Genomic DNA, 26,871 nt, shown 5'->3' on the forward strand with positions numbered 1-26,871 from the left:
CGCCCTTCGAGAGCAGCAACGAGGCCACCACTGCCATGGGCCAGGTGGCACAGGGGTGGCACAGGGTAACGTGGCCACCGCCTTGGCAGGGGGCACCCGCAAAGCCATTAACACCTCTGGGGTCCATCGTGTTCGCACGGGGGCCGGTGCCAGCGCGGCGGCGGGTGGGGAAAGGCCAGAGGTGCCCTGGGCCGGGGGGGTCCTGCCTGCGCCATCACGTTGCCCCCCGGGGGGACACAGCCCGGGGCAGGGGGTGCCACCACGGGGTGGCAAGTCACCAGCGGGCACGTGGGGCTGAGCGTGGCCGGACGCACACGGGGTGACACACGTGTCCCCAGTGCCGCCCCCCTGCTTGCGCCGAGGGGGCCCTTGGCACCCTCCCGTCCCCGCGGTGCCAGCCACACGTCCCAAAATAGCCTCGGCGGGGCCATATAAGCGGGGCGGGCGGGCGGGGGGGCAGCGGCAGCATGCTGGGGCCGAGCGCGGTGGTGCGCAGCGGGGGGCTGCTCTCGGGCGCCCGCCTGGGCTGCCGCGTGCGGGAGGAGGACGTGGGGCGTCGCGAGAGCTTTAGCGCCGAGTGGCTGGACCTGGAGCTCAGCACCCGGCCTGAGGAGGGGTGAGGGGCACCGCTGCCGCTGGGGGTGGTGGTCCTTGGGGTGCTGGGGCCATAGGGGGGCACTGGGTGCTTGAGGGTCCCCAAGGGCCGTGGGGTTTCTATAGGGTCTTGGGGCTATGGGGGGCTTCAGAGATCCCGATGGCGCCATGGGGGATGTGGGGGGCTGCAGTGGTCTCTGGGGTCCCCAAGGGGCCGTGGGGGGCTCCAAGGGTCCCTGTGGGGTCATGGGAGCTCCAGGGAGGTGGGGAGGTGTCCAAGGGGGGGACTGGGAAGGTCTCGGGGGTTCCTGTGGGAAGATGGGGGTCTTCATGGGGCTGGGGGAGGCTGGGCATCCACATGGGGCCATGAGGGATGTGGGGGTCTCCAGGGGTCCCCCTGGGGTGGGGTGGTCCCCGTGGGGCTGTGCAGGTCCTGGAGGGTCTCTGAGGGTCCCCAGGGGCTTGGTGAGACCGTGGGGGGTCTCCAGGGTGCCAGTGGGGAATGGGGACCTCTGAAGGGTGGGTGGGCCCCACAGGGTGGTGTGGGGGGGTCCCCAGAGGTCCCCACAGGGTGGGGTGACCCCAGGGGGGCAGAGCAGGATGCGGGGGTGCCCATGGGGCGCTGGGACCCCGCTCCCGCCCCCACGAGCGCCCCGTGCCCAGGTGGTGCCGGCGGGAGGTGGACGAGCAGCGCCGGGAGACGCTGGAGCATCGCGGGGAGACGCGGGTGCTGGAGCAGCGCTCGCCCTGGGGGGTGCTGCGGGTGGGGTTCCTGGGGCAGCCCCTGACCCAGCACCTCCTGCCCTACGCCCGCACCCTGCCCCTGCCCCTCTTCGCCCCCCCGGACCTCCGCGGTGCCAAGGCGGGGGTCCCCCGCACGCTGTCCCGCTCCCTCTCCCACGAGGCCCAGCGGGGCTGAGGGTGGCAGCAGGGCCGGGGGGGGTCGGGGGGGGCAGGAGGCTGATGCTGGGGGGCGGCGGGGGGGCCCGGACACTTGGGCCTGCTCGGCCGCCCCGAAGAGGCAGCGCAGGAGGGTGGGGGCAGGTGGGGGTGGGCTCCCGCATGCCTGGGACCCCACCCCGCAGCGGATGTCGCAGAGGCTGGCGGGGACTGGGCGCCTGCCATTCGGGGGGCTCCCGGCAGCACCGGGCACGGGCGTGACTCAGTTTCCCTGGCAAAAAGAAGAGGGTGCGAGAATGGGGAGCGCTGAGACCCCCCCTGGGGCCAAACGGGGCCCTGGGGGGGCTGTGGAGGGGTGGGGGGGCTGCGGTGGGTCACTTTGCGGGATTGTACAAACCATGGTCTTTGTACGGCAATAAAATGCCCAGCCTGGCCCAGCAGCTTCATTTTGGGTAGGGGGAGAGGGGTACGCCCCCCCCACCCCCATGAGGCGGTGTGGGGAGGGGGCAAGATTTAGGGGGAGAAGGCCCTGCTGGGGAATGGGGGAAACTGAGGCACAGCGCCTTGCCGGCAGCTGGAGGGACCCAGGCATCCCACAGGTTTTGGGAGGGGCTGGGGGGGGGGGGGGGGTAATCTTCTGCTTATGTAACTGCCCCCCCCCTCCCCCCCATCGCCAGCCCAGCCGATGCCAGGGTCCGGGATGGACCCAGCGCCCAGATTAGCTGTTCCCACCCGGCTGGATCCTGCTGTCCCTGGGCCACCGCCAGTCCCTGTCCCCTCCCTGTGCCCGGCCCAGCCCCATCCCCTTCCCCATCCCGGCCCCTTTCCCCACGGGCCCCCGTCCCTGCTACCTTCGTCCTCCTACAGCCCCGGCACAGGCGGGATTCGGGATCTCTGACCCCCTTCCCTCTCCCCAGCCCCATAAGTGGGTCCCATCCTGCCCCTTATCGCAGGGTGCTGGGCGCACTGGGAGCACTGGGAGCTGGGAGGGTTGGTGGTGCCCGGCTCCTGCCAGGGGCTGGGCTGAGGTCCGGCACGCTCAGCTCACTGGTGATGGAGGCATCAGGGAGAGCCCCAGCCCCATCCCATCCTCTCCCCATCCCAATCCCGTCCCATCCTGTGGGATATTCCCGCGGGACACTCGTGGGCAGACCCGGTGCTGGGGGAGTCACGGCCAGGACACCCACATCCCGGGAGGGGGACAAAAGCTTCCGGACGTGGGGTCGGGAGCCAGGATTCCTGGATCCTGCCCCCCCCGTCCAGGGAGGGCCGAAGAGCGTTATCGCTCAGGCAGGGCCGGATCCGGCAGCGCCCGCGCCCAGCCGCGTCCCCCGGCCCCGGGGCGCTGGCGCTAACCCGGTTATCCGCGATGGATGGCGGCCGCCACCTCCGCGCCGGGCAGGGCCATCGCTCGCCGCGGCCCCCCCAGCCCGGCCGGGGATATAAGGCGGGTTTGGGGGCGGGCGGGCGCCGCCGCCGCAGCCCCTCGCCATGAGCAGCCTGGCCGCCCTCCGGGAGGGCTACGAGCGCTTCGACCCCCGCGCCTACCTGCAGAACAACTACCTGCCCCCCCGGGCCGACTTCTCCTCCGAGGAGTTCGTGGTGCCCTGGAAGCTGCGATGCCTGGCCGAGACCTTCGCCAGCGGTGAGGGGTGCCGGGGAAGCCCCCCCACAGCCTTGCGGCGGGGTGGGGAAACTGAGGCACGGCGTGGGAGAGCACCTCAGCACCCACCCTGCCTGCTGCCCACCCATCTCCCTTCTCCCTAGCCTCCTCCCGGGGTGGGACACCCCCCCCCCGTTGCCCCTGTACCCCAGCCAGTGCCCAGCTCAGTGTGGGACACCCCCCCCACCCCATTTTGCCCCCCCAGGTGAGATCCACGGGCGGACGCTGATCGACGTGGGCTCGGGCCCCACCATCTACCAGCTGCTGAGCGCCTGCGACCACTTCGAGGAGATCGTGGCCACCGACTACCTGGCGGTGAACCGGGAGGAGCTGGGGCGCTGGGCGCGGGGGGAGCCCGGCACCTTCGACTGGAGCCCCTTCATCCAGCACGTCTGCAAGATCGAGGGACGCGGGTAGGGCTGCGCGGGGGGGTGGGGGGACCCCGGGCGGTGGGGGACCTCGGGCGGTGGGGGACCCGGCGAGGGTGGGATCCCTGCGGGATTCACGGCTGCATGGCCCGTGGGATCACAGCCCCACGTCCCTGTGGACACTGGGCTGATCCCTGCAGGATTGTGTCCCCAGATCCCATGGGATCACAGCCCCACGTCCCTGCGGACACTGGGCTGATCCCTGCAGGATTGTGTCCCCAGATCCCATGGGATCACAGCCCCACGTCCCTGCGGACACTGGGCTGATCCCTGCAGGATTGTGTCCCCAGATCCCCACAGGATCACAGCCCCACGTCCCCGCAGATGCTGGGCTGATCCCTATAGGATCATGTCCCCAAACCCCACGAGATCCCAGCCCCATGTCCTTGTGGATGCTGCGCTGATCCCTGGAGGATCGTGTCCCCAGTCCCATGGGGTCACAGCCCCATGTCTCCGCAGACACTGGGCTGGTTTCTGTAGGAGTGTGTCCCCAAATCCCATGGGATCACAGCCCCACATCCCTGCAGATGCTGGGCTGATCCCTGCAGGATCATGTCTCCGAGTCCCCATAGGATCACATCCCCATGTCCCTGCAGATCCTGGGCTGGTCCCTAAAGGATCGTGTCCCCAAATCCCATGGGATCACAGCCCCACGTCCCTGACAATGCTGGGCTGATCCCTATAGGACCATGTCCCCAAATCCCATGGGATCACAGCCCCATGTCTCTGCAGATGCTGGGCTGATCCCTGCAGGATCATGTCCCCAGTCCCATGGGATCCCATCCCCACGTCCCTGCGGATGCTGGGCTGATCCCTGCAGGATCATGTCCCCGAGTCCCCATAGGATCACATCCCCACGTCCCCGCAGTTCCTGGGCTGGTCCCTAAAGGATCGTGTCCCCAAATCCCATGGGATCACATCCCCACATCCCCGCAGTTCCTGGGCTGGTCCCTGCAGGATCGTGTCCCCAGTCCCATGGGATCCCATCCCCACGTCCCTGCGGATGCTGGGCTGGTCCCTGCAGGAGCCCAGCCCCGTGTCCCTGTGCACGTTGATCCCTGCAGGATCCCACCCCCACACCCCTGCGGGATCCCGTCCCCGCTGACGCCCACCTCCCCGCAGGGAGCCCTGGCAGGAGAAGCAGCGCCGGCTGCGGGCCCGGCTGCGGCGCATCCTGCCCATCGACGTCCACCGGCCGGACCCGCTGGGCGCCCCGCTGCGCCCGCCGGCCGACGCCGTCCTCTCCGCTTTCTGCCTGGAGGCCGTCAGCCCCGACCGCGCCGCCTTCGCCCGGGCGCTGGCGCACGTGGGCTCGCTGCTGCGCCCGGGGGGCCACGCGCTGCTGCTGGGGGCCCTGGGGGAGTCCTTCTACCTGGCGGGGGCCGCCCGCCTGCCCGTGGTGCCGCTGGCGGAGGACGACGTCCGCGCGGCCTTGGCGGGCGCCGGCTTCGCCCTTCGCGACTTCCGCTCCTACGCCATGCCGCCCGCCCTCCGCACCGGCGTGGACGACGTCGACGGCGTCTTCTTCGCCCACGCGCAGAAACCGCTGGAGGCCTGAGGGACCCCCCGGGGGGGGGGGGTTCTGCCCCCGTCACCCCAAAAGCCAGATTTTGTGCCCCCGCCCGCCGCGGCCCCGGCGCCCCCCCCGCTGCCCCCAATAAAGCCCGAGCTGCACGGCACGGCCTGGCACTGCCTGGGGGCTGCCCCTGGGGAGGGGGCACCCATAGATCTGGGGGCTCAGGGAGCCGGGGGGGGGGCTCAGGACAGGGGGAGGATGGGGTGTGCAATGGGGGGGTGGCAGGGGGGATATGGGTCCCACCGAGGGGGGGGTTGGGGTGTACAGGGTGGGGTGCAGGGCAGGGGGGATATGGGGTGCACCATGGGGTGACAGCAAGGGGAATGGGGCACACTGGGGGGGGGGGGCAGGCTTGGGGTGCAAGGTGGGGCTGGGCATGGGGGGGGGGACACAGAGCGGGGGGCAGCGTGGCGGGGCACAGGGTGCCCACGGGGCAGGGAGGGGGCGTGGGGGGGCGAGAGCCTGGCACAGGTTGAACTCAGCTTTATTCACACCCCACAACACACTCAGGCGACCCGGGGGGGGGGGGCACATCCCGGGGGGGGGGGGGGGGGGGGGCACAGCCCCTCTGGCAGAGGGGGGGCTCCCCCAGCCCTAAGGCACCACTCCAGCCCCACACATTACCCCCCCCCCCCAAAAGCCAGCCAGCAGGTCCCAGCAAGGCCCCCCCACCATGCGCACACAGGCCCCCCCCCAGCCGCCCACGGCCCCCCCCGGCACCGCAGGCCCCAGCAGCCATTGCCACCTCGCGGCTGCCGGGCTCCACGGCAGGGAGGGCCCCTGGCTCAGCACCGGCAGCTGGGGAGGGAACCAGGGGGGGCTCGGCTGCCCTTGGTCCCTGTGCAACCGGCAGGGGGGGGGGCCCAGCACCCCTGCACCCCAGGGAGGGAGATGGGGGGTACAGGGGGGGGCATGGAATGAAAAGCAAACCTCGGAAGGCAACCGGGGGAAGGAGCCCAGGGCCGGGGGGGGCCAGGGGTTCACTTGGCACAGGGGCAGGACCCCGGGGGGGGCGCGCGAAGGGCTGCGCCCCCCCCCCAGCAGCTCTAGTCCGCTTTGAAGAGGTCGGAGTTGGCCTTCAGGAGGTAGAGGCTGTCGTCCACCAGGAAACTGTGGAGAGGGAGGGGCAGAGGTGGGGGCTGTGGGGGGGCCAGGGGGACCCCCTCCGGCTGCCAGCGCTGGGTGGGGAGGTGGGGGCTCGGGGGGGCCCCAAACCCCCCACTGAGCACAGCCAGACCCCGGGGCTCCTGGGGAGCAGCGGCAGGGTCCCTCCGGCACAGGCAAGAAGGAGGTCCCCAGCACCCCGATTTCAAGAGGGGGGCACTGTGCATCCCATGGGGGAGAGAGGGGTCCCCAGCACCCCGATTTCAAGAGGGGGGCACTGTGCATCCCATGGGCGAGAGAGGGGCCCTTCGCACCCCAATTTCAAGAGGGAAGCACTGAGAATCCCATGGACAAAAGGGGGGCCCTTAGCACCCAGATTTTAAGGGGAGGGGGGCACCAGCACAGCACGGGCAAGAGAGAGGCACCCAGCACCCTGTGGGCAAGAGTGGGGTCCCTAGCACCCCAGTTTCAAGGGTGGGACTCCCAGCACCCCATGGGAAACAGAAGGGCCTCCAGCACCCCAGTTTCAAGAGAGGGGCACTCCGCACCCTGTGGGAAAGACTGGGGCCCCCAGCACCCCTATTTTAAGAGGGGGTCCCCCAGCACCCCTACTTTAAGCGGGGGTGCTGCTCCACGCAGAGGGGTGCCGGGGAGGGGGGCACTGACCTGTAGAAGAGGACGTTGAGGGGGATGGTGCCGATGTGCCAGAGCGCGTGGGCGTCCAGCACCCAGAAGAGGGGGGGGAAGTCGAGGAGCTCCAGCAGCGCCAGCGCCTGCAGCAGCAGCACCACGGCCGCGCACTTCCAGACGTGGGGCAGGCGCGGGCGGTTCCGCAGGCACCACCGCAGCCACCACGCCAGGTTGAGGAGCCCTGGGGAGGGGGGGGGCACAGGGATTGGGGGCACCCGCCCGTGGGCACGGCCCCCCCACCCGGCTCCAGCCCCCCCTGGTCCCAGCCTCACCGATCGCCGCGTTCGCAGCCATGTTGTAGCCGTAGTCGAAGCGGACGAGGGTCAGGTAGGAGATGTGGCAGGCGAGGAAGAGGAGGAGGAAGGCCCTGAAGATGCTGATTAAGGCTGGCCGCTGCAGCCCCAGCGTCCTGGGGGGGGCGAGGAGGAGGAGGAAGGGGGTCGCTCACAGCCCCGGGGACCGGCCGCTGCCGGTGTCCCCGGCGCCCTGCCCCGCGGCTCGATGCCCCGCGGCTCGGTGCCCCGCGGCGTGGCGGGGCTCACCTGACGCAGCACAGGTACACGGAGTGCAGGACGACGGCCGAAGCGCAGAAATAGTCCAGTTTCTGGGGGAGCGGGGCTGGGGGAGCTGTGCCGGCAGCTCGAGGAGGGCACACAGCCCCCCCGCCCCGAGCAGGGCTGAACCACAGGACCCCAGCACGGGTTTGGGGACGAACCCGCGGTCACGCCGGGTCTGGGGGTGCCACTCACCTCCGTCACAGCCGTGTCCCTCGTGTGGAAAACGGTGGACCAGAACCAGGCGTTTAAGGAGACCTGCAGGAGAGGCGGGATGAGAGGCAGAAACCCGGAGTGGGGGGGAGAGGCTGAGCGGCCCCCGCTGCCAGCTAAGTGCCAGCTCCCCGCCTGGGTCACGTTCCCCCTCAGAAGCTCGTCAGCCTCATTAGGGAAGACGAGTGCCCCGAAAATTGGATGCGGAGGCGCCGGCGGCCGGGGCAGCGGCAGCAGCCGGAGCTGTGCGGGGTTTGCTGATCAGCTGGTTACGGAAAAGCCCTCGAGACTCCGCGCTCTGGCAGAGGATGCCCGGGAAGCGCTGCCAGCCCGGTGCCGCTCTGCCAGCGCAGGCTGTGCCCCCCAAAGCCCCTCCCCATCGTCCTGGGGGGGCCCTGCCCCTGGGGAAGACCACGGGGGCAACAAGAAGACCCCCCCAGACAGAGCAGCGAGGAGGTGGGCGCAGCACAGCCCCCCGGGGAGGGGAAGGGGGGGTGCCGGCTCACCCAGGCGAAGGCGACGCAGGTGGGGTACATGGGGGAGGCCGGGGGGACGGCGGCTTTGTAGCGCAGCAGCATGACGAAGCTGGCCAGGCCGTTGAGGAAGGAGGCGAAGGCGGAGGCCGGCTCCTGGAAGAACAGGAACCGCGAGAAGGGCCACTGCAAGGGAGAACGGCGGCGTCAGCGGGCAAAGGGGGCCCCCCCGGCCCCCCCCCGGCCCCCCCGCTCACCTTGCCGTGGAACTGGGGCACCCTGTGGCCGCCCTGGACGTAGAGCCGCACCGTCAGCCACATGCACTCGTACTTGCAGTCGTCGCGGCAGGTCCAGCCTGCAGCCGGGGAGACGAAGCAGCGGGAGGGGGCAGCCGACGCGGCCCCTGTCCTGGCCGCTGAGGCCCTCCCAGTCACTCCCACTATGGACCATCAGGCTGCATGGTCAGACCACGACAGGCGCTGGGAGTGGCAGGACCCAGCGCGGGTGAGGGTGAGCTGGGTGGGGTTCACCCTGCGCGGCTGGGGGACCCCCACTGTGCTGGGCGCAGGTGGGGCACCCGGGCTTTCCCCAAGTGGCTCCCAGCACCACGGCCCAGCAACCCCCAGTACAGCCCAGTGTCCCCCCAGATGGTCCAGTGACCCCCAAAATGGCCCAACAGAGGCCTCCAGCAAATTCCAGTGGCCCCCGGTATGGCTCAGTGTCCCCCCAGAATGGCCCAGTGATCCCCAGCATGGCCCAGCACAGCCCAGTACCCCATTACACAGCCCAACGCCTCCCAGAGTGACCCCAGAATGGCCCAATAGCCACCAGCACGGCCCAGTGCCCACCAGTATAGCCCGAGTACCCCCCACACAGCCCCAGCATGGCCTAATGCCCACCAGCACAGCCCCAGCACGGCCCAGTGACCTCCCAGTACAGAACTAGCATGGCCCAGCGCCTCCCAGTACAGCCCAGCACCCCAGCCTGGCCGTGGTGCCTCCCAGCTCAGCCCCAGTACGGCCCAGCGCTCCCCAGCCAGGCCTCAGGACAGCCCAGTGCTCCCCAGTCCAGCCCAGTGCCTCCCAGTACAGCCCTGTGCCTCCCAGCCCCGCCCGCCCAGCAACTCGGTGCGTAGGTGGGGCCTCTGCGAGGGGCGTGGCCTATGGGGGCGAGGTCTCCCCGAGGGGCGGGGCCTGCCAGCCGTGGGGGCGCGGCCCAGCCCGGCAGCCAATGGGCGCGGGGTGGGGCGGTACCTGTCAGGCCCATGTAGAGCGGCTGGCGGGCGCGGAAGTGCCGCAGCGCCGCCCCCGAGCAGTTCTGCCGCTCGCAGCGGCCCAGGCACTCGCGGTACAGCGGCTCCCGGTCCCCCTGCGAGCCCCGGGCCGGGCCCGGCGCCGCCGCTGCCCCCAGCAGCAGCAGCAGCGCGGCCCGCGCCGCGCCGCCGGCCGCCATCGCCGCCCGGCCCGGCCCCGCCGCTTCCGGCCCACCCCGGAAACGGGGGCGGCGCGGGGCACCATGGGATAGAGCGCCTCCACCAGCCGCGGGGATGATGGGATACAGTCCCCCAGGGCGGGAGGCTCATGGGATATATCCCCCCGGGGGGGGGGGGGGGGACACCCTCCGCAGAGGCTCATGGGATATATACCCCCGGGCACCCTTCGCAGAGGCTCATGGGATATATCCCCCCTGGGGGGGGGCTGCTGGGCCCGGGGGGGTTGCGGGGACCCCGGCGGCCTGCGGGGCTCGGGGCCAGGCCGCGGCCTGGGGGCAGCGTGGCCTGGTCTGCCTCCGCCTCGGGGTGGGCCGTGCAGGCCGCGGCCATGCGGGACCCCAGGCGGGGGCCGTGGGGCGAGGACCCCGAGGCGGCCGCCCTCCCGCGGGGTGCCAGTGGCTGGGCACGGTGGGGACAGGGGGGGACGTGGTGCCCCCAGCCCCGCTGTGCCGTCCCCCGGGGCGGCCGCTGTCCTGGCTTGGGGTGACGGTGACGGGCCAGCTCCCCGCTCCTGTCCCCGTGGAGCCGTCACCCCTGGGCAGACGGGGGTCCCGGCACTGGGGACCCCTTCTCGGCCTCGGGGGCACGTGTGGAAGCACGGGGCGGGGGCGCCGAGGGGGACATGGTGGGGAGAACCAGCCCCACGCAGGGATCCCCCGGCGTGGCTGCTCCCGGCCACGACGCCCGGCTGGGGGGGTCTGGGTGGGGCTGGGCATGTGTGGGGTCCCCATCGCGGGCTGCGATGCTCCCAGGGGACCCCACTTCCCAATCCCCCCGCTCCGTGCACCCACGGCAGCAGATGAAGGTGCCCAGGGTGGGGGACAAACGCCAGCTCTGGGCCACCTCACTGGGGACCCATCGAATGCTGCCAGGCTGTCCCCGTACCCCAGGACTGTCCCCGTACCCCAGGAGTCTCGGTGCCAGACGTGTCCCCCCCCCACCCCCTGGGACCGTCCTCATGTCCCCAGCCGCGGGAGCAGCGTTACCGTCCCCGTCCCCTGCACCGGTGACAGTCACAGCCGCAGCGGGGCAGGTGAGGGGACAGGGACGGGACTTGTCCCCCCCATCTGGGTGACCCCACGGCGAAGCCTCCGCACCCCGCTCCCTGCAGCCGGTGCACCCCCCCCGGGGCCGCGGCAGGACCCCGGGGCAGGGGAGCCCGAGCACCGGGGGGGCCTCGCACCGAGCGGGGTGCGCCGCAGCCGGGACAGCCCCAGCTCCGGAGCAGGGGGGGGATGTCCCCGGTGCTCCCGGAGGATGGGGGGGACCGAGGGCTCCCGGGGGGTGGTCGGGGCGGCGGGAGCGCGCGGAGGCGGAGGGAGCGCGCGCGGCGGGGGGGGGGGCGCGCCTTCGCCCGGGGCCGGGAGCGCGGCGCGGCCCCGCGAGGCGGAGTCCGGGAGCGGCGGGAGGCGGCGGCTCCGCACCGCAAACTTTCCCGGAGCGGCCGGCGGGGCCATGGGCCGCGGCCCGCGCTGAGCACCATGATCCCCGCCGGAGGCTGCCTCTGCGCCGGGCTGCTGCTCGCCGCCCTCTGCCCCGCCGCCGCCGCCGAAGGTGGGTCCGACCGGAGCGGGACCGCGGGACACCGGGGGGACACCGGGGACCGGGAGGACACCGGGGACCGGGAGGACACCGGGCCGCGGGACCGTCCCTCCGGCGGCGGCGGGACTTTGCGCAAAGTTTTGCACGGGAGCGACCGGCACCGGGGGGGGACCGGGGGAAACCGGGGGGCAGCGGGAGGGCACCGAGGGGGGCACCAGGCTGAGGGTCCGGTGTGTCCGGGGGCTGCTCGGTTGAAAGTGACGGGACCGTCCCCCCCAGTCCCTTCCCGGTCCCCCCCGGTGCCCCCCTCGGTCCCCCCCGGTTCTCCCCGCCGCGGGCAGCGCGTCGCCGGCGGCCTCGCTCCACGATCGCCCGCAGGGGCTGGGGGCCGGACTGGGCTGGACTGGGAGGCGCTGGGCCGGACGGGGCTGCCCTGCCCGCTGCGCCCCGGCCCCCCCGAGCGGGACGAGCCCCGGGTCCGCTGCCCCGGGAGGAGTTTGGGGGACCCGGTGCCGTCCCGAGCGGGGACCCCCCCGCCGGCTGCAGCCGCTCCCAGGGCTCCGGTAACGCCCGGGGAAGCGGGGACGGGGGGACCCCAACTTCCCGGGGTTCCCCTCCCGGAGCCGCGGGGAGGTTTCGGGGCGCAGGGCAGAGAGCCGCGGGGTGCTGGGGCAGGCGCGGTGCCCCACGGAGCGGGTGGGTGGGTGGGTGGGTGCGTCCCCGTCGCTCCCATCTACATTCTCGACGTGCCGCACCCTGCCCAGCCCGGGAGAGCGGCCGGGGAGGGAGCGGGAGCAGCCTGGGCAGGAGCCCTGCCTGCCCCGAGGCCTCGGCCGGGCACACGGGGACGGGGCAGGGGACGGGGACAGCAGGGTACGGGGCTGGTGGCCCCAAGGTTGGGCATCAGCAGCCCCAAAAGCGACTGACAGGGTTTGACCCCGCTGCCTGCTCGGGGCCTGCCTGCTGCCCCCGTGTTGGGGGGCACGTCCAGCACCGGGGGTTTGGGAAGCAAACGCCCGGCCGGGCTGAGCCGGTGCAGGGTCGTGGGGCAGGGAGATGGGGACTTGCCGGGTGCCCTCCGCTCCCGGCACCCCGTGGCTCACCTGCTCAGAGGGTCTGTGCCGGGGGAGCTCCCAGTTCCAGACCGGGGACACACCGGTGTGTCCCCACAGCCCCAACCCCGTCCCTGGGGCCGGATCCGTGTGCTGGCTGGGAGGGGATGACCGGCAGCCCCAGCTCGGGGAGCACCGGAGCCGGGGCAGCCCTGCGGGCACATGGCCGATGGGCTTTGCCGGACACCTCGGCGGCTGCCTGCAGGCACATGGGGCGATCCACGGTGGCACTGCCCGCGTAGCGAGCCAGGCAGGATGGATCATTGACTGCCCTTCCCGGTGCTCGGCCAGGGACCCGGAGGAGCAGGCAGGGCCGAAGCCCATGGGACAGAGCCGGGATCCCACCAGGATCTGGCCCTGCCGCCGCTACTCGCCCGTCCTGCCTGCCCTTCGCCCTGGGAAAGCCCGCGGCATCCTCTGCCCGCGCCGCGGGGCAGGTGGAGGGCAGACCTTGAGCTTTGGCCGCCCGCCGCGATGGCGCGGTTTCCTCCCGGGGGGACCCTCCGTTGCACAGCCGAGGCCACTGCGGTGGGGTGAGAGCTGAACCCCAAATTCGGGGGGCTTCTTCCCCCTCCCTGGCCATGCCCGGGGCGGTCTCCCTGGCTCGGCAGCCCTGGAGCAGGCAGCGGAGGCTGCCAGCCTGGTCCCCCAGCCATGAGGCCGTGCAGGCAGCTGCCGGCACCGGGGGCTGTCACTCAGCCGCGGCGCGGCCAGCAGCCCCCTCCAGCCGGGGACCGGGACGCCAAACCCCTGCCCTGGGCGGAGGGCAGGGCACGGCCGCCCGACCCCCGTGCGCTCGATGCCCCCCTGCCCCGTGCCCGCGGAGGGGACGGTGGCGGCTCAGGGCTGGTGGCACTGGGGCCGACGCTGGGGCTGTGCCAAGGCGGTGGCAGGGTCGGTGCTGGAGCCGTGCCGGGGTCAGGGTTGGAGCCGGGTTGGGGTCTGGTGTGGGGGGGGTGGTCCCGGCGTGGTGGCGGGGCGCCGGGGGCTGCGGGCGCGCCGGGGCTGGGCCGTGCCCGCCAGCCCTGCGTCACCGCTGCTCCCCAAACACGCCCGACCTGAAAAGGCGGTTCCTGCCGGGAGCGGGCGGCCGGGGGCCCCGTGCCACCCGCGGCCGTGACTCACCCGCCCGGCCCGGGGCCCGGGGCCCAGGGCGGGCTCCCGTGCCCCCCACCCTGCACCCCCCACCCGCCCCGATGCCCTGGGGATGGTCCCCCAGCCAGCAGCCCCCCGCGGGATGGGGCCGGCCGGGCTCCGGCAGCCGTTGCCGCTCAACAATCAGGTCTTGTCTCGGCGTGGCCCCCCCGCCGGCGTGGGCAGAGCATTCCTGCCCGCGGCCCCCGCTCCGGCCCCCGGCACGGCACGGCCGGCTCTGTGGGTCCCAACCCGGCCCCCAGCAGCACCCGACGCCCACCGTGGGCACGGGGCGACGTCGGCCCCCGGCTGTCCCTCGTGCGGGGCTGGGGCTGGGTGCCAAAGCGGGAGCAGCTTTGCCGTGTGCCGGGGCGGGAGCCGGGGGAGCAGCGATCCAGGAAGCCCATCGGAAGCTGTTGGGAGCAGCCCCGGAGATAAACGGCCGCCGCCGGATCCACGGCATTTCCTGCGGAGGCCGGTGCCGCCGGTGGCTCGGTTTCCCACGGGGGCGAGGACGGGCCGGGCGAGGGGACCCGCTGAGCTCCCGCTCCGTCCCCGCAGTCTGCACGGGGACCGACATGAAGCTGCTGCGTCCCTCCAGCCCCGAGAGCCACTACGAGACCCTGCGGCACCTCTACCAGGGCTGCCAGGTGGTGCAGGGCAACCTGGAGCTCACCTACCTGCCCCCCGACGCCGACACCGCCTTCCTCAAGGTGCATGGGGGGGAAGCACCCGGGGTGGGCATGGCAGGGGTCGGGCGGCCTCTCACCCCGTCCCCCTGTCCCCAGGACATCAAGGAGGTGCAGGGCTACGTGCTGATCGCGGAGAACCAAGTGAGCCGGCTGGAGCTGCAGAGCCTGCGCATCATCCGGGGGACGCAGCTCTTCCAGGACCGTTACGCCCTGGCCGTGGTGGGCAACGCCGGCCCCGCCGGCACGCCGGGGCTGCGCCAGCTCGGCATGCGGCACCTCACAGGTAGGGGACCACCCCCGCCAAAGGGTGGTCGCTCCTGGATCGGGGTGCTCGGGGCTGTGGGTTGCTGCTCCTGGGGCTGGGAGCTGCCGGGTCCTGCCTGGGGTGGGTGCACGGGGCTGCTGGCCCTGCCGGGTCCCTGCCTGGGGCTGCTGGTCCCTGCCTGGGACTGGGTGTCCCCATGGGGCTGCAAGTCCCCCCCATCCAGGGCTGGGTGTCCCCATGGGGCTGCAGGGCCCCCCCTCCCCGTGCTGACCCCCCGCCTGTCCCTGCACAGAGATCCTGAAGGGAGGGGTGCGCATCGAGAGGAACCCCCAGCTCTGCTTCCAGGAGACCATCCTCTGGTCCGACATCTTCCACCGGCACAACGAGCTCCGCAACGAGACCCGGGTGGAGAGCACCCGCAGCCGCAGCTGTGAGCACCGGGACCCCGGCGGGGGGGGGTGGGCTGCACCCAGGGAGGGGGCCCGGGGGTTGCCGGCCCCCGTGGCATCGCCAGCTCACGGCTTCCCCCGGCGCAGGTCCCGACTGCTGGGCGCTGTGTGCCGAGGGGCACTGCTGGGGCGAGGGGCCGCAGGACTGCCAGACGCGTGAGTATGGGGCCCACAGCCAGCCCTGCCCCCCCCCAGGGACCCCCAAAGCCCCTGCCCCACAGGGCTTTCCAAAATGGGGACCCCCCCCCGCATGTCCCTGCCCCACTGACCCCTACTTGTCTCCTAAATCCTGGCCCCAGAGACCCCCCCGGGCCTCCCACTTGCCTGCCCCCCCAACTCCCTGCCCCCTGGGCTCCCCAAAATGCCTGCTGTGGAGACCCCCGCTTGTCCCCCCAATCTCTGCCCCTTTGACCCCCTACTTGGCACCCAAATCACTGCCCCAGAGACCCCTAAAATCCCTGCCCTGGGGGCTTCCACTTACCCCCCCCCAACTCCCTGTCCTGGGGATCCTCACTCACCCCCACAGCTCCCTGCCCCGCCGCCCCCCACCTGGCACCCCAATGCCCACCACAGGGACCCCGCCAGATCCCTGCCCTGGGAACCCACCTACCCCCCAGCTCCTCATCCCGGGGACCCCGACATCCCCTGGGGGGGGGAGCCGGTGGGGTCCCCATCCCCACCGCGTCCCTCTCCCCCCCCAGTGACCAACAGCATCTGCCACGGCTGCCCGCGCTGCAAGGGCACGAAGCCGACGGACTGCTGCCACGAGCAGTGCGCCGCCGGCTGCACCGGCCCCAAGCACTCCGACTGCCTGGTGCGCACCGGGGGGGGGGCACGGGTGGTCCCGGGGGGATGCCGGGGTCTCACGCCAGCCGTCATCATCCGTCCCCCCCCCAGGCGTGCCTGAACTTCAACCGGAGCGGGATCTGCGAGCTGCACTGCCCCCCCCTCGTCATCTACAACTCCGACACCTTCGAGTCGGTGCCCAACCGCGACGGGCGCTACACCTTCGGTGCCAGCTGCGTCAGCCAGTGTCCCTGTGAGTACCGCGCCGGCGGGGGGGCCGGGGGGGCGAGCCGCCGTGGCCCTGACCCCCCTCCCGCCCCCCAGATAACTACCTGGCGACGGAGGTGGGGTCCTGCACCCTCGTGTGCCCCCAGAACAGCCAGGAGGTCACCGTCAACAACGTCCAGAAGTGCGAGAAGTGCAGCAAGCCCTGCCCGGAGGGTGAGCAGCCCCCCCGGCGCCTGGGGGGGCTCTGGGGACCCCAGGGGTGCGTGGGGGTGCTGGCCATGCCCTGGGGGGGTCCCTCCACAGCTGGCGGGGCGGGAGCAGTGAGTGTTTTGGGGGAGCGGGGGTGCCGGCGGAGCACCCCAGCCCCGCTGTGTCCCCACAGTGTGCTACGGGCTGGGAGTGGATTTCCTCAAGGGCGTCCGCGCCGTGAACGCCTCCAACATCCAGCACTTCGCCGGCTGCACCAAGATCTTCGGCAGCCTGGCCTTCCTGCCCGAGACCTTCGCTGGGTAAGCGCCTTGTCCCCCCCTGAGCCGGTGGGTGGCCACCGGGACCCCTGCCAGGACCCCCCCAACCCCCCTCCCGTCCCTGGCAGGGACCCCAGCACCAACACGGCGCCCCTGGACCCCAAACTGCTGCGGATCTTCGAGAGCCTGGAGGAGCTGACGGGTGAGAGCGGGGGGAGCTGGGGGCTGCGGCCGGGGCGGGGGGCACGGGGTGCTGACGCTGGGCTCCCCGCAGGCTTCCTCTACATCGCCGCCTGGCCACCCGGCCTGCGGGACCTGGGCGTCTTCCAAAACCTGCGGGTCATCCGGGGCCGCGTCCTGCACAAGTGAGCGGGGACGGGGACACGGAGCGGGGCGGGGGGGACGCGGGGACACGGCGGGGTCCGCACGCGCTCACCCGGCCGTGTCTCGGCAGCGGCGCCTACTCGCTGACGCTGCGGGACCTGGCGGTGCAGGCGCTGGGGCTCCGCGCCCTGCAGGAGATCAGCAGCGGGATGGTGCTCGTCCACCACAACCCCCAGCTCTGCTTCCTCCAGAAGGTGCCCTGGGGCAGCATCTTCCGCAACCCCCGCCAGCGCCTCTTCCAGACCCACAACAAGCCCCCCGAGCAGTGCGGTAAGCAGCACCCACGGGGGACGGGGGGCTGGGGGGGGGGCGGCAGACGCCCCCGCCCCGGTGGCTCACGGTGTCCCCCTGCAGAGAGCGAGGGGCTGGTCTGCTTCCACCTCTGCGCCCACGGGCACTGCTGGGGCCCCGGCCCCACCCAGTGCGTCGCCTGCGAGCGGTTCCTGCGCGGCCAGGAGTGCGTCGCCTCCTGCAACCTCCTGGACGGGTAAGCGGCGAGCCCCGGGGACGGCGGGCAGAGCATCCCCCCGGGGCGGGGGGTCCGGGATCCCTTCCTCGTGCCCATCCCCCCAGGGCAGGGGGTCCGGGATCCCTTCCCCATGCCCATCCCCCCAGGGCGGGGGGTCCGGGATCCCTTCCCCATGCCCATTCCCCCAGGGCGGGGGGTCCGGGATCCCTTCCCCATGCCCATCCCCCCAGGGCGGGGGGTCCGGGATCCCTTCCCCGTGCCCATCCCCCCAGGGCGGGGGGTCCGGGATCCCTTCCCTATGCCCATCCCCCCAGGGCGGGGGGTCCGGGATCCCTTCCCCGTGCCCACCCCACGGTCCCTTCGCCCCGCAGAGCCGTCCGGGAGCACGCCAACGGGACGCGGTGCCTGCCCTGCCACCCCGAGTGCCAGCCCCAGAACGGCACCGAGACCTGCTTCGGATCGGTGAGGATGGGGGGAGATGGGGGGCTGGGGGGCGGCCCCGGATGCCTGGGTCCCTCATCCCCCCCCCCCGCAGGAGGCGGACCAGTGCGTGGCTTGCGCCCACTACAAGGACGCGCAGCAGTGCGTGCGGCGCTGCCCCAGCGGCGTGAAGGCGGACGCCTCCTTCGTGCCCGTCTGGAAGTACCCGGATGAAGACGGCGTCTGCCAGCTCTGCCCCACCAACTGCACCCACTCGTGAGTCTGGGGGCGTGGGGTCCAGCCAGGCACGGGCAGGGGGTTGTGGGGGGCTGCTGACGGGGGGGCTGCGGCACACTGTCCCCCCAGGTGCACGATCCGGGATGAGGACGGCTGTCCCGTGGACCAGAAGCCAAGGTATGAGCGCGGGTGCCCTGTGCCACCCTGACCTCCACCCCTCTGGGTGCTGGGGGGCTCCTCCAGCTGGGACCCCACCCCGTCACCATCTCCCCCACTCCGGTCACCTCCTGTCCCGCAGCCAGGTGACGTCCATCATCGCCGGCGTGGTGGGGGCTCTGCTGGTCGTCGTCCTCCTGCTCATCACCGTCGTCTGCGTCAAGCGCCGGCGGCAGCAGGAGCGGAAGCACGCCATGCGGCGCCTGCTGCAGGAGACCGAGGTGGGGACACCGGGAGCTGCGCCCCTCCTGGAGGGGACGGACCCCCAGCGCCGGGGGGTGCCAGGAGCCCGGCCCCGGCCCCCCTCACCCCTCTGTGTCCTGCAGCTGGTGGAGCCGCTGACGCCCAGCGGAGCCCTCCCCAACCAGGCCCAGATGCGGATCCTCAAGGAGACGGAGCTCAAGAAAGTGAAGGTCTTGGGCTCCGGCGCTTTCGGCACCGTCTACAAGGTGAGGGGTGGGGGGTGCTGCCAGCGGGCTGGGACCCTCCCCGCTCCGCACCCCCTCACCCATGTTCCCCCTCCCAGGGCATCTGGATCCCTGACGGGGAGAGCGTGAAGATCCCGGTGGCCATCAAGGTCTTGCGGGAGAATACGTCGCCCAAAGCCAACAAGGAGATCCTGGACGTGAGTGTGCCAGCGGTGCCGGCGGGCGAGCGGTGCTGGCGGCAGCCCCCGCGCAGCCTGACCGCCCCCCCCCGCCCGCAGGAGGCCTACGTGATGGCAGGGGTGGGCAGCCCCTACGTGTCCCGGCTGCTGGGCATCTGCCTGACCTCCACGGTGCAGCTGGTGACGCAGCTGATGCCCTACGGCTGCCTCCTGGACTACGTGCGGGAGAACAAGGACCGCATCGGCTCCCAGGACCTGCTCAACTGGTGTGTGCAGATCGCCAAGGTAGGACGAGGGGGCTGCGGGGACCTGGGGGGGGACACGGGGGGCCGGGGGCCAGCCTGATGCGCGCCACCCCCAGGGGATGAGTTACCTGGAGGAGGTGCGGCTGGTGCACCGGGACCTGGCCGCTCGCAACGTCCTCGTCAAGAGCCCCAACCACGTCAAGATCACTGACTTCGGGCTGGCCCGGCTGCTCGACATCGATGAGACCGAGTACCACGCTGACGGCGGCAAGGTGGGGCTTGGGGACGCGGGGACAGAGTGATGGGGACCATGATGCCCCCCCTTGGGGACCCCCCCCAGTCCTGGTCACCTCTCCGTCCTCCCTGTCCCAGGTCCCCATCAAGTGGATGGCGCTGGAGTCCATCCTCCGCCGACGCTTCACGCACCAGAGCGATGTCTGGAGCTACGGTACGTCCGGGCGGCCCCATCCCCGGGCTCGGCACCAGGGAGGGGTGTGCAGGGGGGCCCGGGGCACCGCTCACCCCCGTCCCTGTCCCCCCAGGCGTCACCGTGTGGGAGCTGATGACCTTCGGGGCGAAGCCCTACGACGGGATCCCCGCCCGGGAGATCCCCGACCTGCTGGAGAAGGGCGAGAGGCTGCCGCAGCCACCCATCTGCACCATCGACGTCTACATGATCATGGTGAAATGTACGGTGGGGGGGCACGGGGACGGGGTGCCGCGGTGGCACCTCGCTCCCAGCCCTGACGCTGCCCGGCTCTGCCCCAGGCTGGATGATCGACTCCGAGTGCCGGCCCAAGTTTCGGGAGCTGGTCACCGAGTTCTCCCGCATGGCCCGCGACCCCCAGCGCTTCGTGGTCATCCAGGTACGTGGGTCCCTGGGGGTCCTGTCCCCCCGCCAGCACCCCGGTGCGGGCACTGACCGCTGCCCTCGCCCCCAGAACGACATGGTCGGGCTGCCCGGCTCCATCGACAGCACCTTCTACCGGGCCCTGCTCGAGGAGGAGGACATGGACGACTTGGTGGACGCCGAGGAGTACCTGGTCCCTCACCAGGGCTTCTTCAGCGCCGAGACCTCCACCACCTACCGCAGCCGCATCTCCTCCACACGGGTAGGTGGGCTTGGGGGGCCAGGCGGGAGCCCCCCTTTCCTGGCAGAGGCATGGGGTGACCCAGTGCTGGGGCAGCTCAGGGCAAGGCTGCAGCCGCCTCTGTGCTGGGGGGATGCGGGGTGCAAAGCCCCCCCTGCAGGCACCGGGACCGGCTCCTCGGTGTGGGTGCAAGTGCCCGACTCTGTGCCCTCTCCCACACCCAGAGCACGGCGGAGACCCCGGCCGACGTGGAGGAGGGTGGGGGCTTGGCCGCCTTCCCCTTCCCCTCGCAGGGCCTGGCGGAGGGGCCGGAGGGCCCCGTGCCGGAGGCGCCGGAGGGGGACGGCGGGGCCAAGGCGGCCCTGCAGAGCCCGTCGGCGCGGGAGCCCGGCACCCTGCCGCGGTACAGCGAGGATCCCACCGGGCTGCCGGCCGAGGAGAGCGAGGACCTGGACCCCGAGGGCTTCACCGCACCGGCCCCCCGCACCGCCATGCCAGGTAGGGAGGGGAGGGGTGGGACCCTGCAGGAGGGGGCGGCTGAGCCTGCACCCTCCCCGGGGGCTGCCCGCCCGCCCCATCGCCCGGCCCCGGCGGCCCCGAACGCATCCCTCGTCCCTGCAGAGTACGTGAATCAGGCCGGGGAGCGGCGGTCCCCACCCCGGCACCCCCGCGCACCCCCGTCCCCGCCGGACAAGCCCAAGGGGCACCAGGGTAAGAACGGGCTCATCAAGGAAGCCAAGCACCCCTTCCCGGGGCCCTTCGGCCACGCCGTGGAGAACCCCGAGTACCTGGCACCCCCCGGCCCGCCCGCCCCCGGCCCCTTCAGCCAGGCCTTCGACAACCCCTACTACTGGAACCAGGACCCCCCCAAGGCCGGTGGCCCCGAGGGCGGCCCCGGCACGACGCCCACGGCCGAGAACCCCGAGTACCTCGGCCTGGCCGGCCCCGACGACGCAGCTGCGTAGGGCTGGGCCGTGGAGAGACCCCCCCCCTTCGCCGAGGCAGCTTGGGGAGGGACGGCACGGCGAGCCGTGGACGTGGGGCCGGCGGCTGTCCCCTCTGCCTGCTGGCGTCCACGCTGACGCCGCAGGGCGACGCTGGCCACGGAGGGCTGGGAGAGCCCAGGACGCTGTGGGACAGCGCGGCAGCACGTGTGGGGACAGAGGGGGGTCACCCTTCGTGCCAGGTGTTGCTCTGGGCCCCCCCCAGAGCTGGGCACCGGCGGGGGTGACCCACGAGCCGCGCTGAGCCGGACGGTGCTCAGACTGCGACCGGGAGCAGCCCGGGGAGCTCGGCCCCAGCATAGCCTGGGCAAGGACAGCCGCCACCGTCACCCCAAAGGCTCCTCCGCCACCACCCACCTCTCCAGGGCTCTCCCGGCCCGGCTCATCCTGTGAACCTCGCCGCCACCCTCCTCCCCCGGCGCCCCAGCCGCGCCGGGACACACGGACTTGCACTGAGAGCAGACGGACGCCGGGCGCGCGTCCCGGCTCCTCCTGGATTCTTCTGAAGCCGACTGTATCGCACCAAGATGTATATTTGATAATTGTACATTGGTTTTTTTTTTTTTTCTACACCCCTTGTCTGTGTGGTTCCTCCTTCGTCGCTGGCGGAGGGGAGCCGGCTCCGTCTCCCCAGGACCTCCGTGTCCCCTCCCTCCTGGCCTCAGCTGCCACCACCCGAGCAGGCAGCGAGGGGCAGGACCCGCTTACCTGGAGGGTGAAAGTCCTGATCCCGCCTGGCCGCCGACCAAGGGCAGGGCAGGCAGGAGACGGGACCTGATCTAACCCCGCTTTTGCGCCTCGGTGCCCGTGTCCCACCCCCGTACTCGAGGGACACGAGAGAGGCCACGTTCTCCTCTGTCCTTTATTCAGCACCGGGCCGTTGGGGTTATACACAGTATAGAATAAATAGGGGGCCCCTCCGCCGGCTCGGCCGCCCCGTGGCGAAGGGCAGAGTCATTACAAGCGGGAAGCGAGAGCCGAGAGCCTGAGGAGGGGAGGGGGGGAAGCTCGCGGCCGTTAAGAAACCTCTTGGCCGTGGGGACGGAGCCGAGCCGGGGTTCCCAGGCCCGGCCGGGGCAGCCGGTCCCCGCTGCCCTCGCACCGGTTTAAACAGTGACAGGAGAGGCTAATCATTAACGAATCACGCTAAAGTTTACAGCGAGTGGTTTTTGCTCTGCATTAACCTGCTGGGAGGTCTGGAGCTGCAAAGTCCCCTCCAACGCCCGGGCTGGCTCCCCCGAGGGCTGGGCAGAGCATTTGTGGGGGGGCCCCCACGCCCCCCCTGCACTGCTGGGCGTGGGGGGAGGCAAGCGCAGAGGAAGGGGAAGGCGAAGGCAGGCAGGGGAGCACCCCACGCCGCAGCTACACCCCGCAGCGGGTCAGGCACGGCGGGGACGCGACCCGAAGGGACGGGCCAGAACGACCCCCCCGGCACGGCCGGCCCAGTGACACCAGTACCACAGCTCTGCCCATCCCAGCCCTCGCCCCCAGTTCCCCGGGAGGCTCCTTACGCTCTCGCATTCCCCCGACGTTCCCGGTCTCCCCCAACATGCAGGAAGGTAACGAAGGCAGCGAAGGGGCCGGGAGCTGGCTGCCGGGCGCTGGGAGATCCCAGCTGGGCGCGGGGCTACAGGATGACGCAGGGGGGGCGGCTGTTGGTGATTTTCTCCAGCGGTTCCCCATTCCTCGCTCTGCGAATCGCTTCGATCAGCTGAGGAGACAGAGGGGAGGGGGTTGCGCTCCGGGCCGGCCTCGCCACGAGGTCTGGGGGGGAAGGAGCGCTGGGAGGGGGGGATGCAGCGGTGGGGAGCACTTGGACGCAACGCGGGGAGGCCAGGCAGCACCAGGGGCCCAAATCACGGCCACGCTGAGGCAGGAGCTCCAGGAACCGTCCCCGCTCTCCCCACACGAGCAGCGGCTCAGGCTCGCATCGTATTGCAGCGGGACCTGGAACGGGTCCCGGCAGGGTGGCAGGAAGGGGAGCAATGCCCGACGGGATCGTGAGGCGTCGCCGGAGCTCGGGCAGAGCCAGTGGGTGATGAAACGGAGACGCCGAGGGAAAAAACCGGTCACGGGAGCTCACTGCAAAAACAAACCTCCCCACGGCCCCCAGCCTGGCTGACGCAAGGACCCTGCGGGGCCGGGTACTTACGTCCTTCTCGTAGGGAAAGCCTCCGTTCTCCAGCTTGGAGAAGACCAGCTGCCCGTTGATCTCAATCTCGAAGGCACCTTAAAAGCACACAGGGCCGAGCCCTAAGCCGTGCTCCTGCCCTGCACGGTCCCGCCAACCCCCCCACCCCTCCTGCAGCCGTTCCTGCCACACCGACCCCCGGCACAAGCGTCTGGGAGGCAGAAACACTGCGGTGGCACCCCCAGACCCGCCAGGCCGTACCCCCGGCGGCAGGACACACAGTGCACCCCTGGAGAGCCTGGGGGGCTCCTGCCTTTCTCCTGGCAGACACTCAGGCTCCAGGGTCTCTTCACCTGCCCCGAGACCTCGGTGAGGGGCAGCCCCTGCGATACGCAGCGCTCAGGCACAGTCTCGCTTGCAAGGTTTACACCAGCTCAGCCCCCTGCCCTCCCAAAGACAGGGCTGACACCCAGCACCGCAGCGGGGGCAGGCCGGGGTCGCCCCAACCGCAGTGCACCCCAGCAGTGACCCCAGCAGTGCACCCCAGCAGTGACCCCAGCACGGCGCCGGCCGCAGCAGGGCTGTCGTGGGCCCTTACCTGTGCCCCCCAGCCTTGACTCGATCTCGATGTCGGGGTACTCCTCCTTCACGGCGCTCGCCAGCTCCTGGTACGTGGGCTCGAAGCCGCAGGGCTCGCTGGGTGCAGGAGAAGCGGGTGAGAGCTGAGGCCTTGCGTGGGGACCCCCCGACAGCACCCCTTGCCCAGACACTCCCCGGCCAACCCCACCCCAAACTAAGGAGCCCCCCAGCATCCACCTCCCCTGTATCCCCAGGCCCTGCATCCCCCACAATAGCCCCCCCACCCCCTCCACCCCATCCCCAAAACCCTCCGACCCCCTACCCCCCCACAAGCCCCCCAGCTCCCTACACCCCTCAGGCCCCCCATATCCCATTAGCCTATGACCCACCTACTCCTCTGCACCCCAACTCCCCCCCACCCCTGCAGAGCCCCCCGTCCCCCTCCTTAGCCCCCCCTTCCCCCCCGGACCCTCACGTGCCTGAAAGTCCCCCCAGCACCCCGCATGCCCCGTCCCAGTTCCCCCAGTTGCTGCCCCCGGCACCCAGTATCCCCTTCCTCAGCGCCTTCCCACCCCACTGCCCCCTCCGGGTCCCTCACACGCCGAAGGCCCTTCGCCCCCCCCCACTCCTCCCGGTTCTTCGCCCCCCGGCCCCGCCGCGTCCCCCCGCAGGTGGCGGAGCAGCACTGGGGGAAGGAGCCCGGGCCCGGCGCGGCGCTCACCAGTACTCCACCACGATGCGGACCCGCCGCTCGGCCTCGGCGTCAGCCCCGGCCGCCGCCGCCGCCGCTTCGGCCCCGCCGCTCATCGCCGCCGGTCCCGCCGCCCGCCCGCCGCTTCCGGGTGCCCGCCACGTGACGCGGCGCTTCCGGCCGCGCGGCACCACGCCTCTCGTCTGCTCCGGGCGGCCGCGCCGCGCCACCTGCTGGCGGGAGGAGCGCGCAGCGGCGGGGCCGCCTCCGCCCGCCGGGTCCCCACGGAGCCCGCGGGGACCCGCACCGACCCCCCTGGGACCCGCACCGACTCCCGTGGGACCCGCACAGGCTCCCGTGGGGACCGCGGGAGCTCTACAGTCCCATGGGGATCCCCACAGACGCATAGGACCCCCACTGTCCCCCATGGGACCCCCACTGACCCCCCACAACCCCTCCGTGGGAGCCTACAGGGCCTTGGTGCACGTACAGACCCCAAAAGATCCCGCATGGGACCCCCATGGAGCCCATGAGACCCTCAGCATCCTCCACGGGGACCCCCTGAACCCCTAATGGGGACCTCTCTGGGGACTCTGTGGCCCCACGGGACCCCAAGCGCTCCATGGAGACACCCACTCCCCCTGTGGGACACCCACACCCCTTATGGGGACACCCACAGGCCCCACGGGGCCACTCACAGGCCCCACGGGGCTCCCACCGCCCTGTGGAGACTCCCCCGGCACCTGGGGGGGCACTTATTGCCCCACAGGGTCTCCCATAGCCCCATGAGGACACCCACAGCCCCCATGGAAAGCCCCACCCCCAGCACCCATGGGGGCCCTCAAGGGACCCCACCCTCTGCCGCCATGGGACCCCCACAGATCCCCTAAGGGACCCCCACAGGGCCCCCCCTGCATCCCATAGGGGCCCCTCCATGAGGACCCCACAACCCTCCAAACCCCAGGGCACCCTGCCACCTGCATGGGACCCCCACGGGACCCCCCACACCCCATGGGGTCCCCACCTGCCCCAGTCCCTGGGCTGACCCCACGGGGCCCCCCCACCCCATGGAGCCCTTCCAGCCCCCACCACGTGTGGGGTCCCAGGGGAGCCTTGACCCAAACCCCACAGCCTGGGGCCGGGGACCCCCGGGGGGGGCCGGGCTGGGCCATGCCGGACCCGCACCCCCAGGACAGCCACGGGGCCCTGGGTGCCCCCCAGCTCTGCCCCCCGCCCCGGCTCGGCCGCTCCTGGGGTCACCCCAGTGCATTGTGGGAAACTCCCCATCACCACAGCGGGGTCGTGGGATGGGGGTTCGGGGGGCTTGGACCCCCCGTGCTGGCACGGGGCCAGGCTGGATGCCCCATCCCGGGGCCGGGGGGTCGGGGGGCACCCCTGGGTGGTGGGGGGGGGCCGGGTGCCGGGCGGCCGGCCCGGGGCGGCATGATGTCAGGCGGGGGCGGGAGCTGGCGCAGGTAGATAAAGCCGGGGAGAACAGGAATCCCCGGTCCGGCGGGAGGGTGGCGGGACGCGGCGGGCGCCTGCAGGTAGGAGCGGGGCCGGGGTGGGGACCCCCCGCGCCGTGGGGCCGCTGGCCATCCCGGGATGTCGGCCCCATCCCACCTGCATGACCCTGGCCCCCTGCTGCGCCCCCGCCCCCTCCCTCCCACCTTCCTCCCGGCTCTTCCTCCTCCTCTGCCGCCCCGGCACGGCCTCGCCGCTGCCGCTGCCCCGCAGCCTCCGCACCCCCGGCCCTGCCGCCCCCGTGGCCCAGGGAGCCCTGTCCCACCGCCTCGGCACCCACCGGGACCCCTGCCCACAGCTGGGGGCCCTGGGACCCCGTCCCTTAGCCCTGGTGGTCCTGGGACCCTGTCCCCTAATCCTGGTGGCCCTGGGACCCCATCCCTTAGCCCTGGTGGTCCTGGGACCCTGTCCCCTAATCCTGGTGGCCCTGGGACGCCATCCCTTAGCCCTGGTGGTCCTGGGACCCTGTCCCCTAATCCTGGTGGCCCTGGGACGCCATCCCTTAGCCCTGGTGGTCCTGGGACCCTGTCCCCTAATCCTGGCGGCCCTGGGACCCCATCCCTTAGCCCTGGTGGTCCTGGGACCCTGTCCCCTAATCCTGATGGCCCTGGGACCCCATCCCTTAGCCCTGGTGGTCCTGGGAGCCTGTCTCCTAATCCTGATGGCCCTGGGAACCTGCCCTATAGCCCTGCTGGCCCTGGGACCCCATCCTATAGCCCTGGTGGCCCTGGGAACCCTGCCCTACAGCTCTGGTAGACCTGGGACCCTGTCCCCTAATCCTGGTGGCCCTGGGACCCCATCCCATAACCCTGGTGGCTCTGGGACCCTTCCCGTAGCCCTGATGGCCCTGGTCGCCCTGCCCTATAGCGCTGGTGGCCCTGGGACCCCATCCCATAGCCTCAACATCCCCC

General features: G+C 72.1%; 5 protein-coding genes across 12 annotated transcripts; 3 read left to right on the top strand and 2 right to left on the bottom strand.

Annotated features, from left to right (window-relative positions):
* The first annotated feature begins 467 nt into the window (after nt 1-467).
* On the top strand, nt 468-1,526 carry TCAP (titin-cap). The gene is made up of 2 exons (XM_075171877.1): nt 468-616; nt 1,258-1,526. The coding sequence occupies exons 1-2, from the start codon at nt 468-470 to the stop codon at nt 1,511-1,513; spliced, it is 405 nt and encodes a 134-aa protein (XP_075027978.1). The 3' UTR covers nt 1,514-1,526.
* A 1,302-nt stretch (nt 1,527-2,828) lies between these two features.
* PNMT (phenylethanolamine N-methyltransferase) lies at nt 2,829-5,263 on the top strand. The gene is given in 4 exon segments (XM_075171878.1): nt 2,829-2,945; nt 2,947-3,139; nt 3,363-3,570; nt 4,708-5,263. Coding segments are annotated over 4 exon segments (915 nt in total). The 5' UTR covers nt 2,829-2,867; the 3' UTR covers nt 5,144-5,263.
* A 365-nt stretch (nt 5,264-5,628) lies between these two features.
* PGAP3 (post-GPI attachment to proteins phospholipase 3) lies at nt 5,629-9,647 on the bottom strand. 8 transcript variants are annotated; one of them, XM_075171570.1, is made up of 8 exons: nt 9,449-9,647; nt 8,453-8,550; nt 8,229-8,351; nt 7,705-7,767; nt 7,498-7,559; nt 7,228-7,364; nt 6,932-7,136; nt 5,629-6,271 (listed from the first exon to the last, which is right to left on the bottom strand). In XM_075171570.1, the coding sequence occupies exons 1-8, from the start codon at nt 9,645-9,647 to the stop codon at nt 6,208-6,210; spliced, it is 951 nt and encodes a 316-aa protein (XP_075027671.1). In that variant the 3' UTR covers nt 5,629-6,207. The 8 variants fall into 8 exon arrangements, 5 of the variants coding, with proteins under 5 accessions (XP_075027671.1, XP_075027669.1, XP_075027670.1 ...); XM_075171568.1 differs by having other exon boundaries at nt 8,229-8,381; XR_012676922.1 differs by having other exon boundaries at nt 5,630-6,271; nt 7,498-7,573; nt 8,229-8,381.
* Nucleotides 9,648-11,133: 1,486 nt separating this feature from the next.
* On the top strand, nt 11,134-21,582 carry ERBB2 (erb-b2 receptor tyrosine kinase 2). The gene is made up of 27 exons (XM_075171574.1): nt 11,134-11,241; nt 14,037-14,188; nt 14,264-14,450; nt 14,725-14,862; nt 14,969-15,037; nt 15,583-15,695; nt 15,779-15,920; nt 15,992-16,108; nt 16,278-16,404; nt 16,491-16,564; nt 16,637-16,727; nt 16,817-17,016; nt 17,101-17,233; nt 17,587-17,677; nt 17,751-17,911; nt 18,002-18,049; nt 18,171-18,309; nt 18,415-18,537; nt 18,615-18,713; nt 18,795-18,980; nt 19,057-19,212; nt 19,313-19,388; nt 19,483-19,629; nt 19,709-19,806; nt 19,882-20,052; nt 20,256-20,529; nt 20,653-21,582. Exons 1-27 carry the CDS (start codon nt 11,169-11,171, stop codon nt 20,994-20,996), a joined length of 3,729 nt encoding a protein of 1,242 aa, XP_075027675.1. The 5' UTR covers nt 11,134-11,168; the 3' UTR covers nt 20,997-21,582.
* Nucleotides 21,583-21,883: 301 nt separating this feature from the next.
* MIEN1 (migration and invasion enhancer 1) lies at nt 21,884-24,597 on the bottom strand. Its single transcript, XM_075171575.1, has 4 exons — nt 24,467-24,597; nt 23,765-23,862; nt 23,188-23,264; nt 21,884-22,746 (listed from the first exon to the last, which is right to left on the bottom strand). Exons 1-4 carry the CDS (start codon nt 24,550-24,552, stop codon nt 22,663-22,665), a joined length of 345 nt encoding a protein of 114 aa, XP_075027676.1. The 5' UTR covers nt 24,553-24,597; the 3' UTR covers nt 21,884-22,662.
* Nucleotides 24,598-26,871: the final 2,274 nt, after the last annotated feature.

This window comes from Calonectris borealis, chromosome 22 (assembly GCF_964195595.1).
Source record: "Calonectris borealis chromosome 22, bCalBor7.hap1.2, whole genome shotgun sequence".
NCBI lineage: Eukaryota > Metazoa > Chordata > Aves > Procellariiformes > Procellariidae > Calonectris > Calonectris borealis.

Bases quoted from the DNA above. Each gene is read 5' to 3' on its own strand.
- MIEN1 (XM_075171575.1), bottom strand. From the start codon at position 24,552: ATGAGCGGCGGGGCCGAAGCGGCGGCGGCGGCGGCCGGGGCTGACGCC. The intron at 23,863-24,466 runs GTGAGCGCCGCG...TCCTGCACCCAG, and splicing joins CGCATCGTGGTGGAGTACTG to CGAGCCCTGCGGCTTCGAGC. The intron at 22,747-23,187 runs GTAAGTACCCGG...CTGTCTCCTCAG, and splicing joins GCTTTCCCTACGAGAAGGAC to CTGATCGAAGCGATTCGCAG.
- PGAP3 (XM_075171568.1), bottom strand. From the start codon at position 9,647: ATGGCGGCCGGCGGCGCGGCGCGGGCCGCGCTGCTGCTGCTGCTGGGG. The intron at 7,365-7,497 runs GTGAGCCCCGCC...CGCCCCCCCCAG, and splicing joins GTGTACCTGTGCTGCGTCAG to GACGCTGGGGCTGCAGCGGC. The intron at 6,272-6,931 runs GTCAGTGCCCCC...CCCTCTCCACAG, and splicing joins CTCAACGTCCTCTTCTACAG to TTTCCTGGTGGACGACAGCC.
- ERBB2 (XM_075171574.1), top strand. From the start codon at position 11,169: ATGATCCCCGCCGGAGGCTGCCTCTGCGCCGGGCTGCTGCTCGCCGCC. The intron at 14,451-14,724 runs GTAGGGGACCAC...GTCCCTGCACAG, and splicing joins CGGCATGCGGCACCTCACAG to AGATCCTGAAGGGAGGGGTG. The intron at 17,678-17,750 runs GTGAGGATGGGG...CCCCCCCCGCAG, and splicing joins CCGAGACCTGCTTCGGATCG to GAGGCGGACCAGTGCGTGGC.
- TCAP (XM_075171877.1), top strand. From the start codon at position 468: ATGCTGGGGCCGAGCGCGGTGGTGCGCAGCGGGGGGCTGCTCTCGGGC. The intron at 617-1,257 runs GTGAGGGGCACC...CCCCGTGCCCAG, and splicing joins AGCACCCGGCCTGAGGAGGG to GTGGTGCCGGCGGGAGGTGG.